Source organism: Strix uralensis, chromosome 14 (genome assembly GCF_047716275.1).
Source record: "Strix uralensis isolate ZFMK-TIS-50842 chromosome 14, bStrUra1, whole genome shotgun sequence".
NCBI lineage: Eukaryota > Metazoa > Chordata > Aves > Strigiformes > Strigidae > Strix > Strix uralensis.
Window position 1 is genome coordinate 3,478,136 of NC_133985.1, and position 17,632 is coordinate 3,495,767.

The 17,632-nt window shown below is 56.6% G+C and overlaps 2 protein-coding genes across 2 annotated transcripts; both read left to right on the forward strand.

Moving 5' to 3' along the window:
* Positions 1–1,158: 1,158 nt before the first annotated feature.
* LOC141949635 (protocadherin gamma-B5-like) lies at positions 1,159–6,330 on the forward strand. Its single transcript, XM_074883491.1, has 4 exons — positions 1,159–3,679; positions 5,085–5,397; positions 5,497–5,564; positions 6,091–6,330. Exons 1-4 carry the CDS (start codon positions 1,232–1,234, stop codon positions 6,328–6,330), a joined length of 3,069 nt encoding a protein of 1,022 aa, XP_074739592.1. The 5' UTR covers positions 1,159–1,231.
* A 98-nt stretch (positions 6,331–6,428) lies between these two features.
* LOC141949636 (protocadherin gamma-A2-like) lies at positions 6,429–12,278 on the forward strand. Its single transcript, XM_074883492.1, has 4 exons — positions 6,429–9,373; positions 9,485–9,585; positions 9,720–9,867; positions 12,034–12,278. The coding sequence occupies exons 1-4, from the start codon at positions 6,700–6,702 to the stop codon at positions 12,276–12,278; spliced, it is 3,168 nt and encodes a 1,055-aa protein (XP_074739593.1). The 5' UTR covers positions 6,429–6,699.
* Positions 12,279–17,632: the final 5,354 nt, after the last annotated feature.

Consider the following 17,632-nt stretch of genomic DNA (forward strand, 5'->3'; position numbering starts at 1 on the left):
TGCTGTTATTTGCTGAGGTATGTGTTTTGGCTTCTTTGGTTTAAACAGGGACTTTTGTTGTTCTCATAAAGGCAGATCTGAAGCTTAGTAAAGTCATTCAGTACAGGCAGAAGAGGCCCAACAGCCCTTCTGAATCACTGCAGCTCGCCCAACTTATATCTGGATGTCTCAGTGACTTTACTGGTGCTCTGGGGATTAATTCCATGACATACATGCATGACATCTATGGGCAGAACGATGAAACCGTTTGCAGGTTTGGCATGACAGGAGAGAGTGCCTTTGGAAAAGGAGAAAGAGCAGCACTTGGATCTTCCAGTATTTCCTTCTGCCTCTCTCTTGTCCTTGCGACTGGGCACAGGCCTTACAAAAACTGGCGTGCCTTAACGTCACTGGGTGTGAAACCCTTCTGCATTCTGCTATGACTCTACTCAGTGTTTAGTGTGTGGATTCCCTTTTTCTCCTGGGTGCTGGAGAAACAATATCCTAGCTATGGGGCATACGCACACCCTGTTCAGTCTCTGAGCAGTCGCCCTTTCACACTGTGTCTTCAGTTCTCTGACTGTGCATGAGGAAAACTCGTTATTGCCTCTGGCACACATATTTCCTTCTTAGCTCCCATGCCAGCTCAGGCCACAAGCTGTAAAATCCCTGATGGAGTGCACTGCTGCTTTAACAACCCACGGCAGGTACAAGCCCCTTTTCAGTACGACACAGGAATGAAGTCCTGTGCCGTTTCTGTTACGATGCGAGCTTTGCTGTCCATAACGCAATGGTAACGCTCTGGTAATCAAGTATGTGACCATCAGCGCGTACGTGGAGCAAGGCTGCGTGGGAACGAGCCGTCACAAGTGGCGGGTGCCCCCTCCTTTCCCCTGTGTCCCAGAGCCCCCGGGAGCGCGGGCATCGGCCGGCTGCGGTGGCGTCGCGGCGCCTCCGGGTGCCGCTGTTGGCCGCCGCGGAGCGGCGCTGGAGCCGGAGCCGCCGCCGCCGCCGCCGCCGCCGGAGCCGCCGCCGCGTCCTGCCCCCGCCGGCTGCTCGCTCGCCCGGCGCCGGCCAGAGCGGCAGCGGCGCGGGCAGCAGAGGCGAGAGGCGGCGCGGCGCGGGGAGCAGCGGCGTCCGAGCCGGCGCCGAGCTCACTGCCCTCCGGCGGCCCCTGCGCTCGGTGCGGAGAGCGGCTGGAAGGGCGGCAGGGCAGCGGCAGGAGGGAGGAGCGCGGCGAGCGCTGCCGACGATGGCGGGCAGGCAGCGGCAGAGCCGGCGGCGAGCAGCCGGGCGAGTGCTGCTGCTGCCCGCTCTGCTGCTGGGCTTGTGCTGCCGGGCGGCGGCGGAGCGGATCCGCTACGCCATCCCCGAGGAGCTGGGCAGAGGCTCGCTGGTGGGGCCGCTGGCGCGGGACCTGGGGCTGAGCCCGGCGGAGCTGCCGGCACGCAAGCTGCGGGTGGCGACTGCCGCTGAAAGGCAGCTGAAATACTTCTCGGTGAGCGCGGAGAGCGGGGAGCTGTACGTGAGCGAGAGGCTGGACCGGGAGGAGATGTGCGGCGAGGCGGCGTCCTGCTCCGTCAGCTTCGAGGCGCTCGTGCAGAACCCGCTCAACGTTTTCCACGTCGAGGTGGCCATCCAGGACGTCAACGACAACTCCCCGCGCTTCCTGCAGGACACTTTCCAGCTGGAGATCAACGAGTTGACTTCTCCCGGCGCCCGGTTTTCCCTGGGGGTGGCCGAGGACGCGGACGTGGGCAGCAACGCGCTGCAGGGCTACGAGCTGGAGACCAACGGGTACTTCGCGGTGGAGGTGAAGGAGGGTCAGGACGGCAGCAAGTTCGCGGAGCTGGTGCTGCGCCGAGCGCTGGACCGGGAGAAGCAGAGCTCCTTCCAGCTGGTGCTGACGGCGGTGGACGGCGGCGACCCGCCGCGGAGCGGCACCGCCCAGCTCTGCATCAACGTCACCGACGCCAACGACAACGCGCCCGTGTTCTCGCAGGACCGGTACCGCGCCAGCCTGCGCGAGGACGCGCCGCCGGGCTCGACGGTGCTGCACGTGTCCGCCTCCGACGCCGACGCCGGCACCAACGCCCGCATCACCTACGGCTTCGGGAAAACGCCGGCCAAGGTGCTTCAGAAGTTCGCGGTGGACGCGGAGAGCGGGATGGTCACGCTGCAGGAGGCGCTGGACTTCGAGGACACGCGAGGCTACACGCTGCTGGTGGAGGCGAGGGACGGCGGCGGCCTGGTGGCCCACTGCGAAGTGGAGGTGGAGGTGCTGGACGTGAACGACAACGCGCCCGAGATCACGGTGTTGTCGGTGTCGAGCCCGGTGGCCGAGGACGCGCCGGTGGGCACGGTGGTGGCCCTCCTGAACGTGATCGACCGGGACGCCGGGGAGAACGGTCAGGTGTCGTGCGAGCTGTCGGGCGAGGCGCCGCTGTCGCTGGTGGCGTCGTCGTCGGGCGGCTCGTACAAGGTGGTGACGGCGAGCGCGCTGGACCGGGAGCAGGCGGCCGAGCACCGGGTGACGGTGGTGGCCCGCGACCGGGGCATCCCGGCGCTGTCCGGGCGCGCGGCGCTGGTGCTGGAGGTGTCGGACGTGAACGACAACGCGCCGGTGTTCGAGGAGGCCGCCTACAGCGCCTACGTGGCGGAGAACAACGCGGCGGGCGCGCCGGTGCTGCGCGTGCGCGCGCGGGACGCGGACGCGGGCGCCAACGGGCGCGTGAGCTACTGGCTGGCGGGCGGCAGCGCGGGCGCGGCGCCGTACGTGTCGGTGGAGGCGCGGAGCGGCGCGGTGTACGCGCAGCGCTCCTTCGACTACGAGCAGTGCCGCGAGTTCGCGGTGGCGGTGCGGGCGCAGGACGGCGGGGCGCCGGCGCGGAGCTCGACGGCGACGGTGCGCGTCTTCGTGCTGGACCGCAACGACAACGCGCCGCGGGTGCTGTGGCCGGCGGCGGGCGCGGGCGCGGCGGGGCCGGCGCCGTTCGAGGTGGTGCCGCGGTCGGCCGAGGCCGGGTACCTGGTGGCCAAGGTGGTGGCGGTGGACGCGGACGCGGGGCGCAACGCGTGGCTGTCGTACGAGCTGGTGCAGGCGCCGGAGCCGGCGCTGTTCCGCGTGGGGCTGCACAGCGGCGAGGTGCGGACGGCGCGGGCCGTGTCGGAGCGGGACGCGGCCAAGCAGCGGCTGGTGGCCGTGGTGAAGGACCACGGGCAGCCGGCGCTGTCGGCCACGGCCACGCTGCACGTGGTGCTGGCCGAGAGCTTGCAGGAGGCGCTGCCGGAGCTGAGCGAGCGGGCGGCGGGCGCCGACTCGCCGGCGGAGCTGCAGTTCTACCTGGTGCTGGCGCTGGCGCTCCTCTCCGCCCTGTTCCTGCTGAGCGTGGCGCTGGCCGTGCTGGCGCGGCTGCGCCGGGCCGGGCCGCCCGCCGTCCTGCGCTGCCTGGGCGCGCAGCGCTTCTCCGTGGCCGGCGCCGCCTTCCCGGCCGACTTCTGCGAGGGCACCTTGCCCTACTCCTACAACCTGTGCGTGGCGCCGGGCCGCGCCGTGGCCGAGGCCGCTTGGCTGCCGCCGCCGCCGCCGCTGCCCAGCCTGGCCGCGGAGGAGCTTCTCGGCGGGGAGCCCTGCGGGAAGCGGAGCCCGAGCAGCAGCGCCGGCGCGGGAGAGCCGCCCGCGGAGCCCGACGCACCGCAGGTCTGTGAGCCCGCGCGCTCTCGCTCTTCTCCTTCAGCCGGGCGGAGCCGTCGTGCCTCTCGCCCGGGCTTTTCCGCGGCTGCTGGGCACAGGGAGCGCTCCTCCGGCTGCCCGGGAGGGAAGGAACGGGCGGGGGATCCCCCTTGCTCTGCGAGCAGCCAGGCAGCCGCGGCACTCCCTGCTCTGCCGGCGGCCCCACCCTCAGCCTCACGTCGGGGGTTTTCTCGCCGACCCTACTTTGAGTAAACTGAGGATCGTGCGTGACGAAAGATGTGGTGGGCGATTCCTGGTGGAGACTCTTCCTTCCTCGTCGCTCTTTGCCCAAACCGATGCACCTGAACCTGGTTGATAGCTGCATGTAAAACCGCTGGTTTCCCATGAATGTTTTCTCCATGAATTCAGAACTCCCAGATTGTTCCCCAGTGAATGTTGCCCTCATCTGCCGTGAGCCCTCCCAGCACTTGGAGGAAGGCTGCTGCAGAAATGGCAGCCTTAACGGGGCGGATTAATTTTAACCAGGCATGAGTTTTCTGAATTCTTTGTGCTTTTGGTAGTTCCCTCTCTTGTTTTTTTTTTACCGTTCCCTATCCGTCTTTCATACACAAGTTACGGTTTGTTCCTCCGTGATGATGGAGGAGAGTGTACTCCATCTTTTGGGGAAACTCTTCTGCAGTAATGGTAGCCCAGATGGGATTGGCTTAACTATTTCAGGCATTGTTCCTCTGTGCAGTTATTTCCCTTTTTTTCTACCCTGGGTGTTAATTCCCCCTTTTTAACGTTCCTGATCTGTTTTCCATATACAGGTGAAGGTGTAGAATGGGATCTCAAAAGAAAAAAAATTAATCTCCTTTTGTATTTCAGAGCCTGTTCTCTTTTCCTCTCCCCTTCTCCCAAAGAGAGGTGCTTGGACCTTGCTGATTGTGTTAACGGGGAAATGCTAAACCGAGGAATTCGGTCTCTCAGCCACTTTATCAATCATTGTGTGTCTGCCTGTTTGAGCAGGAGAGGCTATACACACCCTGAGAACATATCTAAAACAACCTAAAAGGAGATCAATTAGGCACTCTAATCTAGTCCATTTACGCTTTTAGAAATGGTCCGCATAGTTTAGGGTGTGCAGCTCTATTGGTGCTCGCCTGCTGACCAAGAGTACTTTGTTGAAGAGGTGTCCTACCAACATGAACACTCAAGGGTTAGATTAATGATTTATTAACAAGTTGCAATCTTACACCGCTATTTATGAGAAAATGAAAGTTCTTTCCGGTCGTTCAAGGTATCGCATTTCTTGGATAAATGCTAATGTGTATAAACTATACAAACCCTAAATTCACGTGGCGTATTAAAAAGGGAAATCGCTCACTGAAGTCCTTCAACTTTCCTTTCTCAGTATTGGCTGCATGCTTAGGCGATCCAGCATAGTAATGATGTAGCCGTTAGCTCCGTGACTTCCCTAAAGCATCGCACTGCTCTCATTCCGTTCTGTCCGTCCATACTGTCGAGGACAGACGAATATCATGAAATTAGACGGACAAGAAAAAAATGGAGCAAAGGAAAGCTGTCGTATGGCTGCAATCGATCCCTGTTTTGCTCCTGTGGGCCACCGAATGGGCCGAGGAGCCAAGGCAGCGGTGCCGCTGTTGTTCTTGCCGTGCTCGCCAAGCCATTTTCCCGGCAGCTGGCGGAGGCCGAGCAGGTGATTCGGGCCGGGGTCAGTGCAGGTGCCTCCCGCCTCCTGGGGAGCTGTAGTGCAGCCCGGGGTGGGGGCAGAGAATGAGTCGCGAGCAGTAGCGGCGCCTCCTCCTGTGCTGTGTTCCCAGGAAGCTCTTCTAGGGAGAAAGCCCTGAGGCCGTGGCAGGGCCGGAGCAAGCCCAGCTCCTCCGGAGCGGTAGGGGCCGAGGGGGCTTAGATTCTGCGTTGATGGACCCCACCTTCTTCAGCCTTGACGTGTCTCGGCTCGGGCGGCGGCGGTGGGGGAGTTCATTGGGAGCGTGTTCCGGGGGAGCTGAAGGATTGAAAGCCAAGTTCCTGCCGCTTGGGTTAGGGAGCCCGATACCTCTGGTTAACCGGGGGGTGGGTGGGTGGGTGTGTGTGTGTGTCCGAATATCGCATTTTGCATTTCAGAGCCTGTTTTCTTTTGTTGTCCTTGTACCCGTCATTCCAGCATGCCGGCTACAAAAATCCGTGGTGGGGACTGTGCTTTTGGGCAAATAGTCGAATACTCGTAATATTCTACACGTAAAGATTTAAAAAAAAAAAAAAAAAGTATCATACCTGCCATATAGGTCCATGAGCACGTGTTCTTTCCCGTGCGTTAGGCGTAAGAGGCATCGTTAAAGGACAGAACGGCTCAGAGAAAAGCCCGTGCAGGAAATCCCGGGTGTCCCCAGATACATTTTTCTCCCGTGCGGTAGAAGGAACACAGTGGCGGGCCGCGTGTTGTTCCTTCGTGGTCGGGATGTGGGCGAGGATCACGGAGGAGGTGTCGGGGAGAGCCGGCAGCGCAGGAGCTCCCCGCCGGGCGGGCAGCGATGTCTCGGTGGCGCCGGTGCCGTCCCCGCGAGCTGTCGGTGGGAAGGGCCGGGCGGGCAGCGATGTCTCGGCAGCGCTCGGTGCCTGCAGTGCCGGGAGGAGGCTGCGGGCGCCGCTGTTGACCGAGGAGGAGCGAGAGGAAGGCCGGAGCGCTGCAGGCAGCCCCGCCCGCTGCGGCCCGACTCGCTCGCTCGCTCGCTCGCTGGCTGGTTCGGCGGCCGGGCGGTCTGCGAGCGTCCCCGCGGTGCGGAGCCGTGCTGCAGCGAGGCGGAGGGGCCGGCGGCAGCGGCCGGGGCCGGCGACAGCGAGCGGGAGCCGGAGCCGAAGCCGGAGCTGGAGGCAGAGCCGCAGTGGGAAGAACGACACGGGGCCGAAGCAGAAGCCGTAAACGGGAGCCGGAGCCTGAGCCGGAGCCAGAGCCAGAAGCGGATCGGCGGGCGGCGGCGGGTCGGTGGCGGCGGTGGTGCGTGGCCGGCGGGGCCGCGGCCGAGATGTGCGCGGCGGGGAGGCGCCGGGGCCGGCGGGAGCGAGCCCTGCTGTGGTGCGTGCTGGTGGCGGCGTGGGAGGCGGCGTGGGGGCAGCTGCGCTACTCGGTTCCCGAGGAGATGCCCAAGGGCTCGTTCGTGGGCGACGTGGCCAAGGACCTGGGGCTGGAGCTGCCGGCGCTCCGCGACCGCAGTCTCCGCCTCTTGGATAGAGGTAGGACGCAGTATTTCTCCCTGCACGGGAAGACGGGACATTTGGTGACGGCGGACAGGATCGACAGAGAGCAGCTGTGCCGGCTGGTGGAGAAATGCGTGCTGCGGTGTGAGGTGATAGTGGAGGGGCAAATGCAGGTTTACGGCATCGAAGTGGAGATCATGGACATTAATGACAACGCGCCCAGCTTCAAGGAATCTGAACTGGAGGAGAGAATGAGCGAGACGACATCGCCGGGGTCGCGGTTTCCCCTGGCCAGGGCTCACGACCCGGACTCGGGAGCGAATTCCCTGCAGCGCTACGAGCTGAGCGGCGACGAGCACTTCTCGCTGGCCGTGCAGGCGGGCCCCGGCGGGGACCAGCGTCCCGAGCTGGTGCTGGCGAAGGCGCTGGACCGCGAGGAGGCGGCGTTTCACGAGCTGGTGCTGAGGGCGAGCGACGGCGGCGACCCGGCGCGGACGGGCACGGCGCGCATCCGCGTGGCGGTGCTGGACGCCAACGACAACGCGCCCGTGTTCGGCCAGGCGGAGTACACGGTGCGTGTGCCGGAGGACGTGCCCGTGGGCTCCACCCTCCTCACCGTCACGGCCACCGACGCCGACGAGGGGATGAACGGGCACGTGAAATACTCGTTGAAGAAAGCGACGGACCTGGAATCGGAGATTTTCCAGCTGGACGCCGAGACGGGAGCGATCACGCTGGTGAGGAGCCTGGACTTCGAGGACGCGACTCTCTACGAACTGGAGGTGCAGGCTCGAGATGGCGGAGAGCTCTTCGACACAGCGAAAGTGGCGATCACGGTGACAGACGTGAACGACAACGCGCCCGAGATTTCAGTGTCGTCGACTTTGACCGAGATCTCTGAGGACGCCCCGTCGGGGACGGTGGTGGCCCTGCTGCACGTGCAGGACCGCGACTCGGGGGCGAACGGCGAGGTGCGATGCAGCATCGCGGATCGGCTGCCGTTCCGTCTAGAGCGGTCGTTCGAGGACTACTACCGCGTAGTGACGTCGAGGGAGCTGGACCGGGAGGAGGTGGCGGAGTACAACGTGACGGTGCGGGCGGCCGACGGCGGGTCGCCGGCGCTGCGGAGCAGCGCGGTGCTGGCGCTGCGGGTGCTGGACGTGAACGACAACGCGCCGGTGTTCGCGGAGGCGCGCTACAGCGCCCGGCTGCCCGAGAACAACGCGGCGGGCGCGCTGGTGCTGACGGTGCGGGCGGCCGACGCGGACTGGGGGCAGAACGCGCGCGTGCGGTACCGGCTGTCGGAGGGGCGGGTGCGGGGCGCGCCGCTGTCGTCCTACGTGTCGGTGCAGGCGGAGACGGGCGCGCTGTACGCGCTGCGCTCCTTCGACTACGAGGAGGTGCGCGAGGTGGGGCTGTGGGTGCGGGCGGAGGACGGCGGCGCGCCGGCGCTGAGCAGCAACGTGTCGGTGCGGCTCGTGATCGTGGACGAGAACGACAACGCGCCGCAGGTGCTGTACCCGCCGCCGGCGCCGGGCGCGGGCGCGGGGGCGGGCGCGGGTGCGGGCGCGGGCTGGGCGGGCGTGGAGCTGGCGCCGCGCTCGGCGGAGCCCGGGGCGCTGGTGGCCAAGGTGGTGGCGGTGGACGCGGACGCGGGGCAGAACGCGTGGCTGTCGTACGAGCTGGCCAAGGCGACGGAGCCGGGGCTGTTCCGCGTGGGGCTGCACAGCGGCGAGGTGCGCACGGCGCGCTTCCCGCTGGCCCGCGACGCGGCGCGGCAGAGCCTGGTGGTGGTGGTGAAGGACCACGGGCGGCCGGCGCTGTCGGCCACGGCCACGCTGACGGTGGTGCTGGCCGAGAGCGTGGCCGAGCTGCTGTCGGAGCTGGGCAGCGCGGCGGCGGCGCCGGGCGAGCCGGCCGGCAGCCTGACGCGGTGGCTGGTGGTGGCCGTGGCGGCCGTGTCCTGCCTCTTCCTCGCCTTCCTGCTGCTGCTGCTGGCGCTGCGCCTGCGGCGCTGGCGCCGCTCGCAGCTGCTGGCGGCGGGCAGCGGCGCCTTGCGCGGCGTGCCGGCCTCGCACTTCGTGGGCATCGACGGCGTCCGCGCCTTCCTGCGCTCCTACTCGCACGAGGTGTCGCTCACCGCCGACTCGCGCAAGAGCCAGCTCCGCTTGTCGGGCGGCAGCTGCTGCGACACCCTCCCGGCCCGGCCGCCGCCCGACGAGCCCGCGCCGCTGCTCGGCGAGGACCCCGCCGCTGCCCCGGTGAGTTCCTGTGCCCGCATTTCGCGGCTCCGCGACGCTTCGCTCTGCTGCTGCTCGGGCCTGGCCGCGCCGCGTCCCGGCCGCTGCCGAGGGGGGTTTCGCTCCCAGGCAGGCAGCGCTTCCCGCGGCAACGCGCCGGCTGCTGCTGCCTCTGGCTGGCGGGAGGGGAGCGTGGGACCGGGGCTCAGCGCTACAGCTGCTGCCGGCGGCGGCACAAGGGCCGACTCTGCGGTCCCGCCAGGTCAGGTGCTTCCCCACAGCCCGTGCGCTGGAGCGGGGGGAGATGCTCTTCCGACGGAATCCTCGTGCCCCCACATGTAACTTGGCTGCTCAGCGTTTCTGCTCTTCTCAGCCTCGCTGCTTCTCCATGACGAGCAACGAAATGTCTTTGCGCTTTCACCTTTGTGCAGCGGGCGGAGGAATGGGCTGGGCAACAACTGGTCCCTTGACGATGTCTGTCTGCCTGTTAGGAAGCTGAAAGAGAATAGGAAAAGTTGTGACTCTTTGAGAAAGTCTCTGGGTGGCTGCGTGGGAAGGGCTAGTGCAGGAAACGGGAGATGGGCTTTGCTGATTGCCCGTCTTTCAAGGCTTATTTACTTGAAATGGAGCTGGATGTGCCTTGGCTTGAGCATACAGGCTATGGCCAGAGCTGTAGGAGAGAGTCAAGGGGCAGTGGGAGATGTAAGGAGGGGGATAGCGCCCCTATGCAGATGTTCACTGACCGAGTGTCTCCTGGTGGGCGGCTCCTCTTCTGCTTTTAGGACTTCGAGGTTTCCTCCTAAAACACCAGTGAGCAGAGAAATGTGTCTTCCTTTTTGTATGGAGATGTCAAGATATCTATGTGGAGTGCGTGGTGTGATGGTGGTGAATGTTGAAGAGAAATAGTCCTGGAAAATGTCCCTGTGATGTCGAGTGTTTTAGAAATTATTTGGTCAGAGAACACCATGCAAGTTGTGAAGGTTTGGAGACAGGAGAGATTATTTGCTCCTTTCCCTGTTCGGTACCCAGCTGCAGTGTCATACAATGTGAATTTCTCCTTGCCAAAGAAATTTGTCCTGAGCCATGTTATTGTAGCTGTCTTGAGAGCCCTGGGAGGTTCGTCCTCTGTGTTTGCAATTGTCGTCAAATGTTAACTAAGACCTTAATCACATACTTATGACAAACGATATAATGAGATCTTTGGGATCAGTAAACTGTGTGTAGAGTACCTACTAAACACCTTAATATTGTACCTACTCTAAGTGCCATAATCAAGAACAGTATGGTGTCATCCCTTCCATGTTGCACGTGTCAACCTCTTGCCTTGCTCACAGTGATGAGCTAAAGATGGGCCGTTGTCTCTGATGTGCCTTTCATATTTCCAGCAGAGAAGAGAAATGATTTCCTAGGTGTGTTTCCTTAAAATGTTACTGAAAAAAATGCTCGTTTGTCACATATGGTGAGAAATCAAATATTTTTCATGGTAAGGAGAAGTTGTCTGTATGACTTTTTGAGTGAAGTGTGTCTGAAATGATAACAATCAGTGACAGCCTTGTGAGATTGGAGGGTTTGAGGAGAGTCTCGGGGCTGCTGAGTGTGAGGAGGAAGTGGTGGAGACAAGGCATGGGTTTTGGTAATTCCCAGGTTTGTTGCTGGACAACATAAAGTGAGTCTGAAGGTGTCATATTTTTGGATATCACACTGTACAGTGTCGAACTGTCCAAGCTGTTGGTTCATCCATTTCTTTTCCTGTTTTATGATATTTCCTGTGAGTGGCAGGTATTGAGCATAGATGTACACTTTACGTTAAGGTCTGGGAATCATGTATCTTCCAAGTTGCCCATGTGCTGAAGAAGGATGATGGTGTCTTTGAGCTGATACTTTGATGAGTGAGTCTTTATTGGAGCTGCGTATTGCTTATGCACTGGAGAACATTTGCCATTTCTTTGACTTGTGATGAGCAGAGAAATCTCTTTGCATGTGTCTGTGTTGTGATTGTTATTCTTGTGTAAAGAGAATTGTGTGTGTAACATCTCCTTCAGTGGTGTCTGTGTGCAAAGGCAGCTTTCCTGTTGTGTGATGTTTGGGCAGGGTGAAAAAATGTGTGTCTCCAGAGACAGGGCAGTTGGGAATGTTTGCTGTGGTATAATGTGAGATGTCTGAAAGATGTAAAGATGGTGTAAAAGTTCCATTCATCCTAGATATTGCATGAAGCCCACAGTTGTGGTTCCATGCATTTACCATTTTTGATTCTCTGAAGAAATTACATTGAGGAACGGTGGCTCTGGTCTTTGGTGTGAGCTCCTGTGTGAGTGTCCTGTGGGCTTTTTACTAACTTGATACCTTTCCTGTGTACCTACTAGAGCTGACATCTTCTGTAATGTCCAGCTCTGATTCCTTCATTTCTGCAGGTTTCCCATTCTTGCTTTCTTTGTTGTCCTGGTCTAAAGCTGGGCCTCGTTGTGCCCGGTCATGCCCCAAAAACATTAAAAGATCTCTTATAACTGTTGGGCTGGGGGAGCATCTTCCACCCCTCCTGGAAGGTGTTCAGCTGCCAAGGCAAAGACTTTGACAGAGCTCAGTTTCCCTCAGGTGTCACTGAATGAAATGCTCTGTTGCCTGTGGCCGCCATATGGCCACGAGTTGGATATTGTGCGTGGTGCAAGCAAAGGCTGTGACTGCAGAGTGAGGAGGGTGAGGGGCTGGCTTTGGACTAGGAAAACAGGTGGGTCAATGTGGTTTTGGGTGGGCCATGGTTTGGTTTCATGGCTGGTGCCAAGGCCTGTGCCACTGATGTTGTGATCCTGGTTTCCCTGTCCTGAAAGGCAATTCCAATCCTCCGGTCATAAAGTGTTTGTGCAGTAACTGTGCCTGTAGAACGATGATGTGTGTGTAGAAAGGTTTATAATTCCTGTGTGAAAGTCTCTGGGTGGCTGCGTGGGAAGGGCTACTGCAGGAAACGGGAGATGGGCTTTGCTGATTGCCCGTCTTTCAAGGCTTATTTACTTGAAATGGAGCTGTATGTGCCTTGGCTTGAACATACAGGCTATGGCCAGAGCCGTAGGAAAGAGTCAAGGGGCAGTGGGAGATGTAAGGAGGGGGATAGTGCCCCTGTGCAGATGTTCCTGATCCTGTGGGCCACTTCTTTTATAGTTTTAGGCCCTTGACGTTTCCTCCTAAAACACCAGTGAGCCCAGGAATGTGTCTTCCTTCTTGTATGGAGATGTCAAGATATCTATGTGGAGTGCATGGTGTGATGGTGGTGAATGTTGAAAAGTTTTGGGCAACTGTCCCTGTGATGTGATGTGTTTGCAAATTATCTGGTCAAAGAACACCATGCAAGTTGTGATGGGTTGGAGAGGAGAGTGCTGGGAGCTGTGTGTGAGGGGCTGTTGAAGGATCGAAGACAGATGGTTTAGTTTATTCCCTGTTCAGTGCCCAGCTCCAGTGGCATGCAATGAGAATTTCTTCTTGTCAAAGAACTTTGTCCTGAGCCCTTTTATTCCATCTGCATTGGGTGTCCTGGGAAGTCTCTGCTGTGTGTTTGCAATTCTTTGTTGTCTATTCGTAACTAACACCTTCATTATGTACTTATCAGCCTTGTGATCTTGGGGGGTTTGAGGAGAGTCTCGGGGCTGCTGAGTGTGAGGAGGAAGTGGTGGAGACAAGGCATGGGTTTTGGTAATTCCCAGGTTTGTTGCTGGAAAACATAAAGTGAGTCTGAAGGTGTCATATTTTTGGATATCACACTACTGAGTCTCCAAGTGGCTAAGACGTGGGTTCATCCATTTTCTTTCCTGTTGTATGATATTTTTTGTGAATGGCAGGTATTGAGCATAGACGTACACTTTACGTTAAGGTCTGGGAATCATGTATCTTCCAAGTTGCCCATGTGCTGAAGAAGGATGATGGTGTCTTTGAGCTGATACTTTGATGAGTGAGTCTTTATTGGAGCTGCGTATTGCTTATGCACTGGAGAACATTTGCCATTTCTTTGACTTAGTGTGATGAGCAGAGAAATCTCTTTGCATGTGTCCATGTTGTGATTGTTATTCTTGTGTAAGGAGAACTGTGTGTGCAACATCGCCTTCAGTGGTGTCTGTGTGCAAAGGCAGCTTTCCTGTTGTGTGATGTTTGGGCAGGGTGAGAAATTTGTGTGTGTCCAGAGACAGGGCAGTTGAAAAAGTTTGCTGTGGTACAATATAAGATGTCTAAAAGATGTAAAGATGGTGTAAAAGTTCCATTTGTCCTAGTTCTTAGATGAAGCCCACAGTTGTCCTTCTCTGCATTTTTCCCTTTTCCAGTTGTCTGAAGAAAATACATTGAGCACTGCTGGCACTGGTCTTTGTTGTGACCTCCTGTGTGAGTGTCCTGTGGGCTTTTTACCTACTAGATACCTTTCCTGTGTACCTACTAGAGCTGACATCTTCTGTAATGTCCAGCTCTGATTCCTTCACTTCTGCAGGTTTCCCATTCTTGCCATGTTGGTTGTCCAGGTCTAAAGCTGGGCCTCATTGTGCCTGGTCATGCCCCAAAAACATTAAAAGATCTCTTATAACTGTTGGGCTGGGGGAGCCGTTTCCACCCCTCCTGGAAGGTGTTCAGCTGCCAAGACAAAGACTTTGACAGAGCTCAGTTTCCCTCAGGTGTCACTGAATGAAATGCTCTGTTGCCTGTGGCCGCCATATGGCCACAAGTTGGATATTGTGCGTGGTGCAAGCAAAGGCTGTGACTGCAGAGTGAGGAGGGTGAGGGGCTGGCTTTGGACTAGGAAACAGGTGGGTCAATGTGGTTTTGGGTGGGCCATGGTTTGGTTTCATGGCTGGTGCCAAGGCCTGTGCCACTGATGTTGTGATCCTGGTTTCCCTGTCCTGAAAGGCAATTCCAGTCCTCCGGTCAGAAAGTGTTTGTGCAGTAACTGTGCCTGTAGAACGATGATGTGTGTGTAGAAAGGTTTATAATTCCTGTGTGAAAGCTCCTTGTAAGTTTGCAATGTAGTGTTTCTTCATAGTTGTACTTAGACTTTCTTTCAGGCCTTTGTTTGCTGGAAGGTCATGGTACATTTTCCCCATTTCTGGAGAGTTCTTTATGCTTTTGAAAACGTGAGCGTTGTTTTTGCAGCAAATACTTACTTCAAGCCCCTAAGACAGAATTTTGTTCATGAGAAAAAGGAAGCAGAAGCTGAAAGAGAATGTGTTGTAATTACTCAGGAGATGTAGCTTGAGAATGAGGCCCATGAGAAGGTGTTTACGGTTAGAGCTTCATATCTGTGGGAGATGAGCAGGGCACAGATTAGAAATATTGCCGAGAGCTGACGAGTATTTCTTAAACTGAACCCCCCTGCTGTGTAGTCCAGAGTAAGACTTTAGGGCAGCACTTGCAGCTTGAGATGTCAGGGACTTCCAAGTGCTCTCCAGGATGAATTCCCACGCCTGCAGTGAAGACTGAGACATCTTCCCGGTGAGTTCCTCTGAATCCACTTTCTCTTTGAATGCTTACTTGCCTTGCTGGTCTGATCTGTGGGTTTGTTTTTCTTTACCTGGTCTCCTCTGTATGTGCGTTTATCTGTAACAATCAGCACAGCTTTGTTCAGCCATGTGTGGTGTGTTAGTGCCTCTTGCTGATGCTCGAGCGGGTGTGCAAGGCAGGAGATGTGGGAGACTCTTTGTGTTCTGTTCTTGTCGGTGGGGAATAGAGGTAAACATGACCTTAGCAGGAGTCGCATCTCTGTGGAACAGTGCGTGTGATAAAAGACAGGAGAAGATTCCCCTAAGCCATTAGTTTGATGACTCATTCTTTAGCTGTTGGATGACTGCTCCTCTTCCATTTTGGGCATTTATCATTGATGTGGTTTAGAATCCTCGTCATCCTCCTGAGAGTGGTGATGAGGACTCAAATGTACCTCTGTTCTTGGTGCGATCGTGGTGCATTGTCCTCTCATGATCTGTTTTTGCCAATTCTGAGAAGGTCAGAAGCAAACCTGCCAGTTGTGTAGGGTTGGAGAGAAGACAGGGGAGCTCTGGGTGTGAGGCTGCAGAAGAAGAGATGGTCCTTTCCGTACCTGTCATAGTTAACACAAGCGTGTGCCTCATGGAGTACCTAATGGTGTATCATTTCTGTACTTTGAACCTCACAGAGAAACGCACCTTCCCTTGCTCATACACTTCCATGGCCAGATCTTGGTGCACGTTCTAGATATTGTGTCCTGGCAAATGGCCCTTTGATTACCTGTTCTTGCAAATTATGAGGGACAAAGAACACCGTACAATGGTGTCACGGTCCACTCATTGGACTTGTGATGGTTTGTTTAGTACGATCTCGAAAGTGCAAAATTAAGGCGACCAACACCAAAGGGGATTGCATCAATCAAACAGTGAAACTTTATTGTGTTGCCCGTGAAGTGGCATGTGATAGTTAGAGGGGTGAAAGAAAGGGGAAAAGTTAACTGTAGAAAGAAGAGAAGGGGAGGTTATAGCTACCGGTGCTGATCTCAAGACGTCCTAACAGTCCTCTGTCCAGTCAGTGCTCCGTCATCAGTCGTTGTGATTCTTGGTGCGGAAGCTTCAAATTTTCATTGCCAAGAAGTCATCTTTCATGCTTAGTAACACACCTTGCTCCTCCTCTGCCTCAGGGATCTCCGCCCTTCTCAGAATTCAATTATCGTATCTCTGCCTTTCTCGAGCGAGACTCCCACGCATGCACGGGGACAGTGTCCGAGGCGTGGTCAGTGTTAGAGGCAGGTAGCCTTCAACCAGGAGGTGTGTTTTGGGATTATAATGAAGCAAAGTTTGTCTAAAGTTCATGATTTCTTCATCAATATTATGGCAACAGTTGCGATCCATCTTTTTTGACAGTAGCTGTGCAGTTATCTCTAACGGCTCCGGCTAGGCCCTGGTACCGAAGAACAGCACCGCACTCTTGGTACCACACAGTTCTGTATTCAGGAGCCTTTGCAACCACATTCCACTCTTGGTATCGGCAGCTGTGTTTCAAACAGGCTGTTGTGGGTTTCCTCACTGTCCATGTCCCTGATGACAATGTTGAGACAAGGCTGATCTGACTGACTTGTACAAATGGTGAGAAATCAAATATTATCCATGGTAAGGACAAATTGTCTGTGAGACTTTTCTTTGGGTGGAGGAGCTTTGCAAATGATGAAGATCAGAGACAACCATGTGAGCTGTGAGCAGGGTCTCGGGGGGGCTCTGTGTGAGGAGGTATTTGTAGCAGCAAGGCCTGTGTTTTGTGGATTCCAGGATGTATTGGTGGCCTTCTGCAAATGAGTCTGAAGGTGTCTTATCTTTGGGTATCGACTTGCTCAGACTCCAGATGGCCAAGTTGTGAGTTCATCAGTTTACTTTCCCCTTGCACGCTGTTCCCTGTGATGGACTGGCCTCAGAGCAGGAGAAGAGGGGGCTGTGTGCTCCCCCCAGCTGGGCGATGCTTTAATATCTTGCCCGGTGCCAAGGCCTCTGCCATTCTGCCTTATGCCATGTCCTGAAAAGGGATGACAATCCTCTGATGAATTTGTCTGCAAGCAATAGCCATAGACGTGCAGACATGCTTCAGGGGCACCGTTTCTAGGTATTGCTGTGGGAAATGTCATTTCTCCAGCTGTATTGTCCTTGTAAGACTGTGCTGTGGAGTTTCATCCTGGTTGTATTGAGCCTTTACCAGCCTTTACCAACCTTCAGATGTTCTTAATGGCTCTTGCTCATATGAAGTAACTGCTGATGTTTTGTTGGTATTAAAATTGCTGGGGCTGTAGGTGATGGGAGGGTATTTTTGTCAGGAATTTCTGGGGTTGGGGCTTGGTATTTGAAGCATATGCGAGGAAGCTGCTCATTTGGTGCACCCTCATGGCTGATACAGCTTTTCCTATCAGTGGTATTTCTTGAACATCAATGTAAACATTGCATTACCAATTACAGAGTCATGTGTCTTCCAGATTGCCCCTGTGCTGAAGAACGATGGTGTCTTTGAGGTGATAGTGAGGACTGAGTTTTAACTGAGCTGCATATGGTTTATGCTCTTTAGAGCATTTCAGATTTCTTCACATAAGTGTGATGAGAAGTCCCTATGCATGAACATGTGTTGTGATCCTTGTTGTCCTTAAGGAGAAGTTGTGTGGGAAACGTTTCTTTCAATGATGTCTGTCTGCAAAGTTAGCTTCCCTGTTGGGAGATGTTGGAGCACGCTGAAGCATTCTGTCTGCACAGAGCCAGGGCAGGTGGAAGAGTTCACTGTGCTGTAGTTTGAAATGTCTAGAAAGTAGGTGTAAATGTTGAGTTTCTCCTAGTTTTTATATGAGCTCCATACCTGTGGTCCTGTGCATCGTCCTTCTCCTGTTGTCCAGAGAAATTCCTTTGAGAACTGTGGCTATGGTCTGTGGTGTAAACTGTGGTTTGATGCTCCTGTGTACTTCTTACCAACTAGATACTCTTCATGTGTACCCACTAGTGCTGACAGAATGTGAAATGGGAAGCTGATTCCTTCACTTCTGTGGGTTTCACATTCTTTC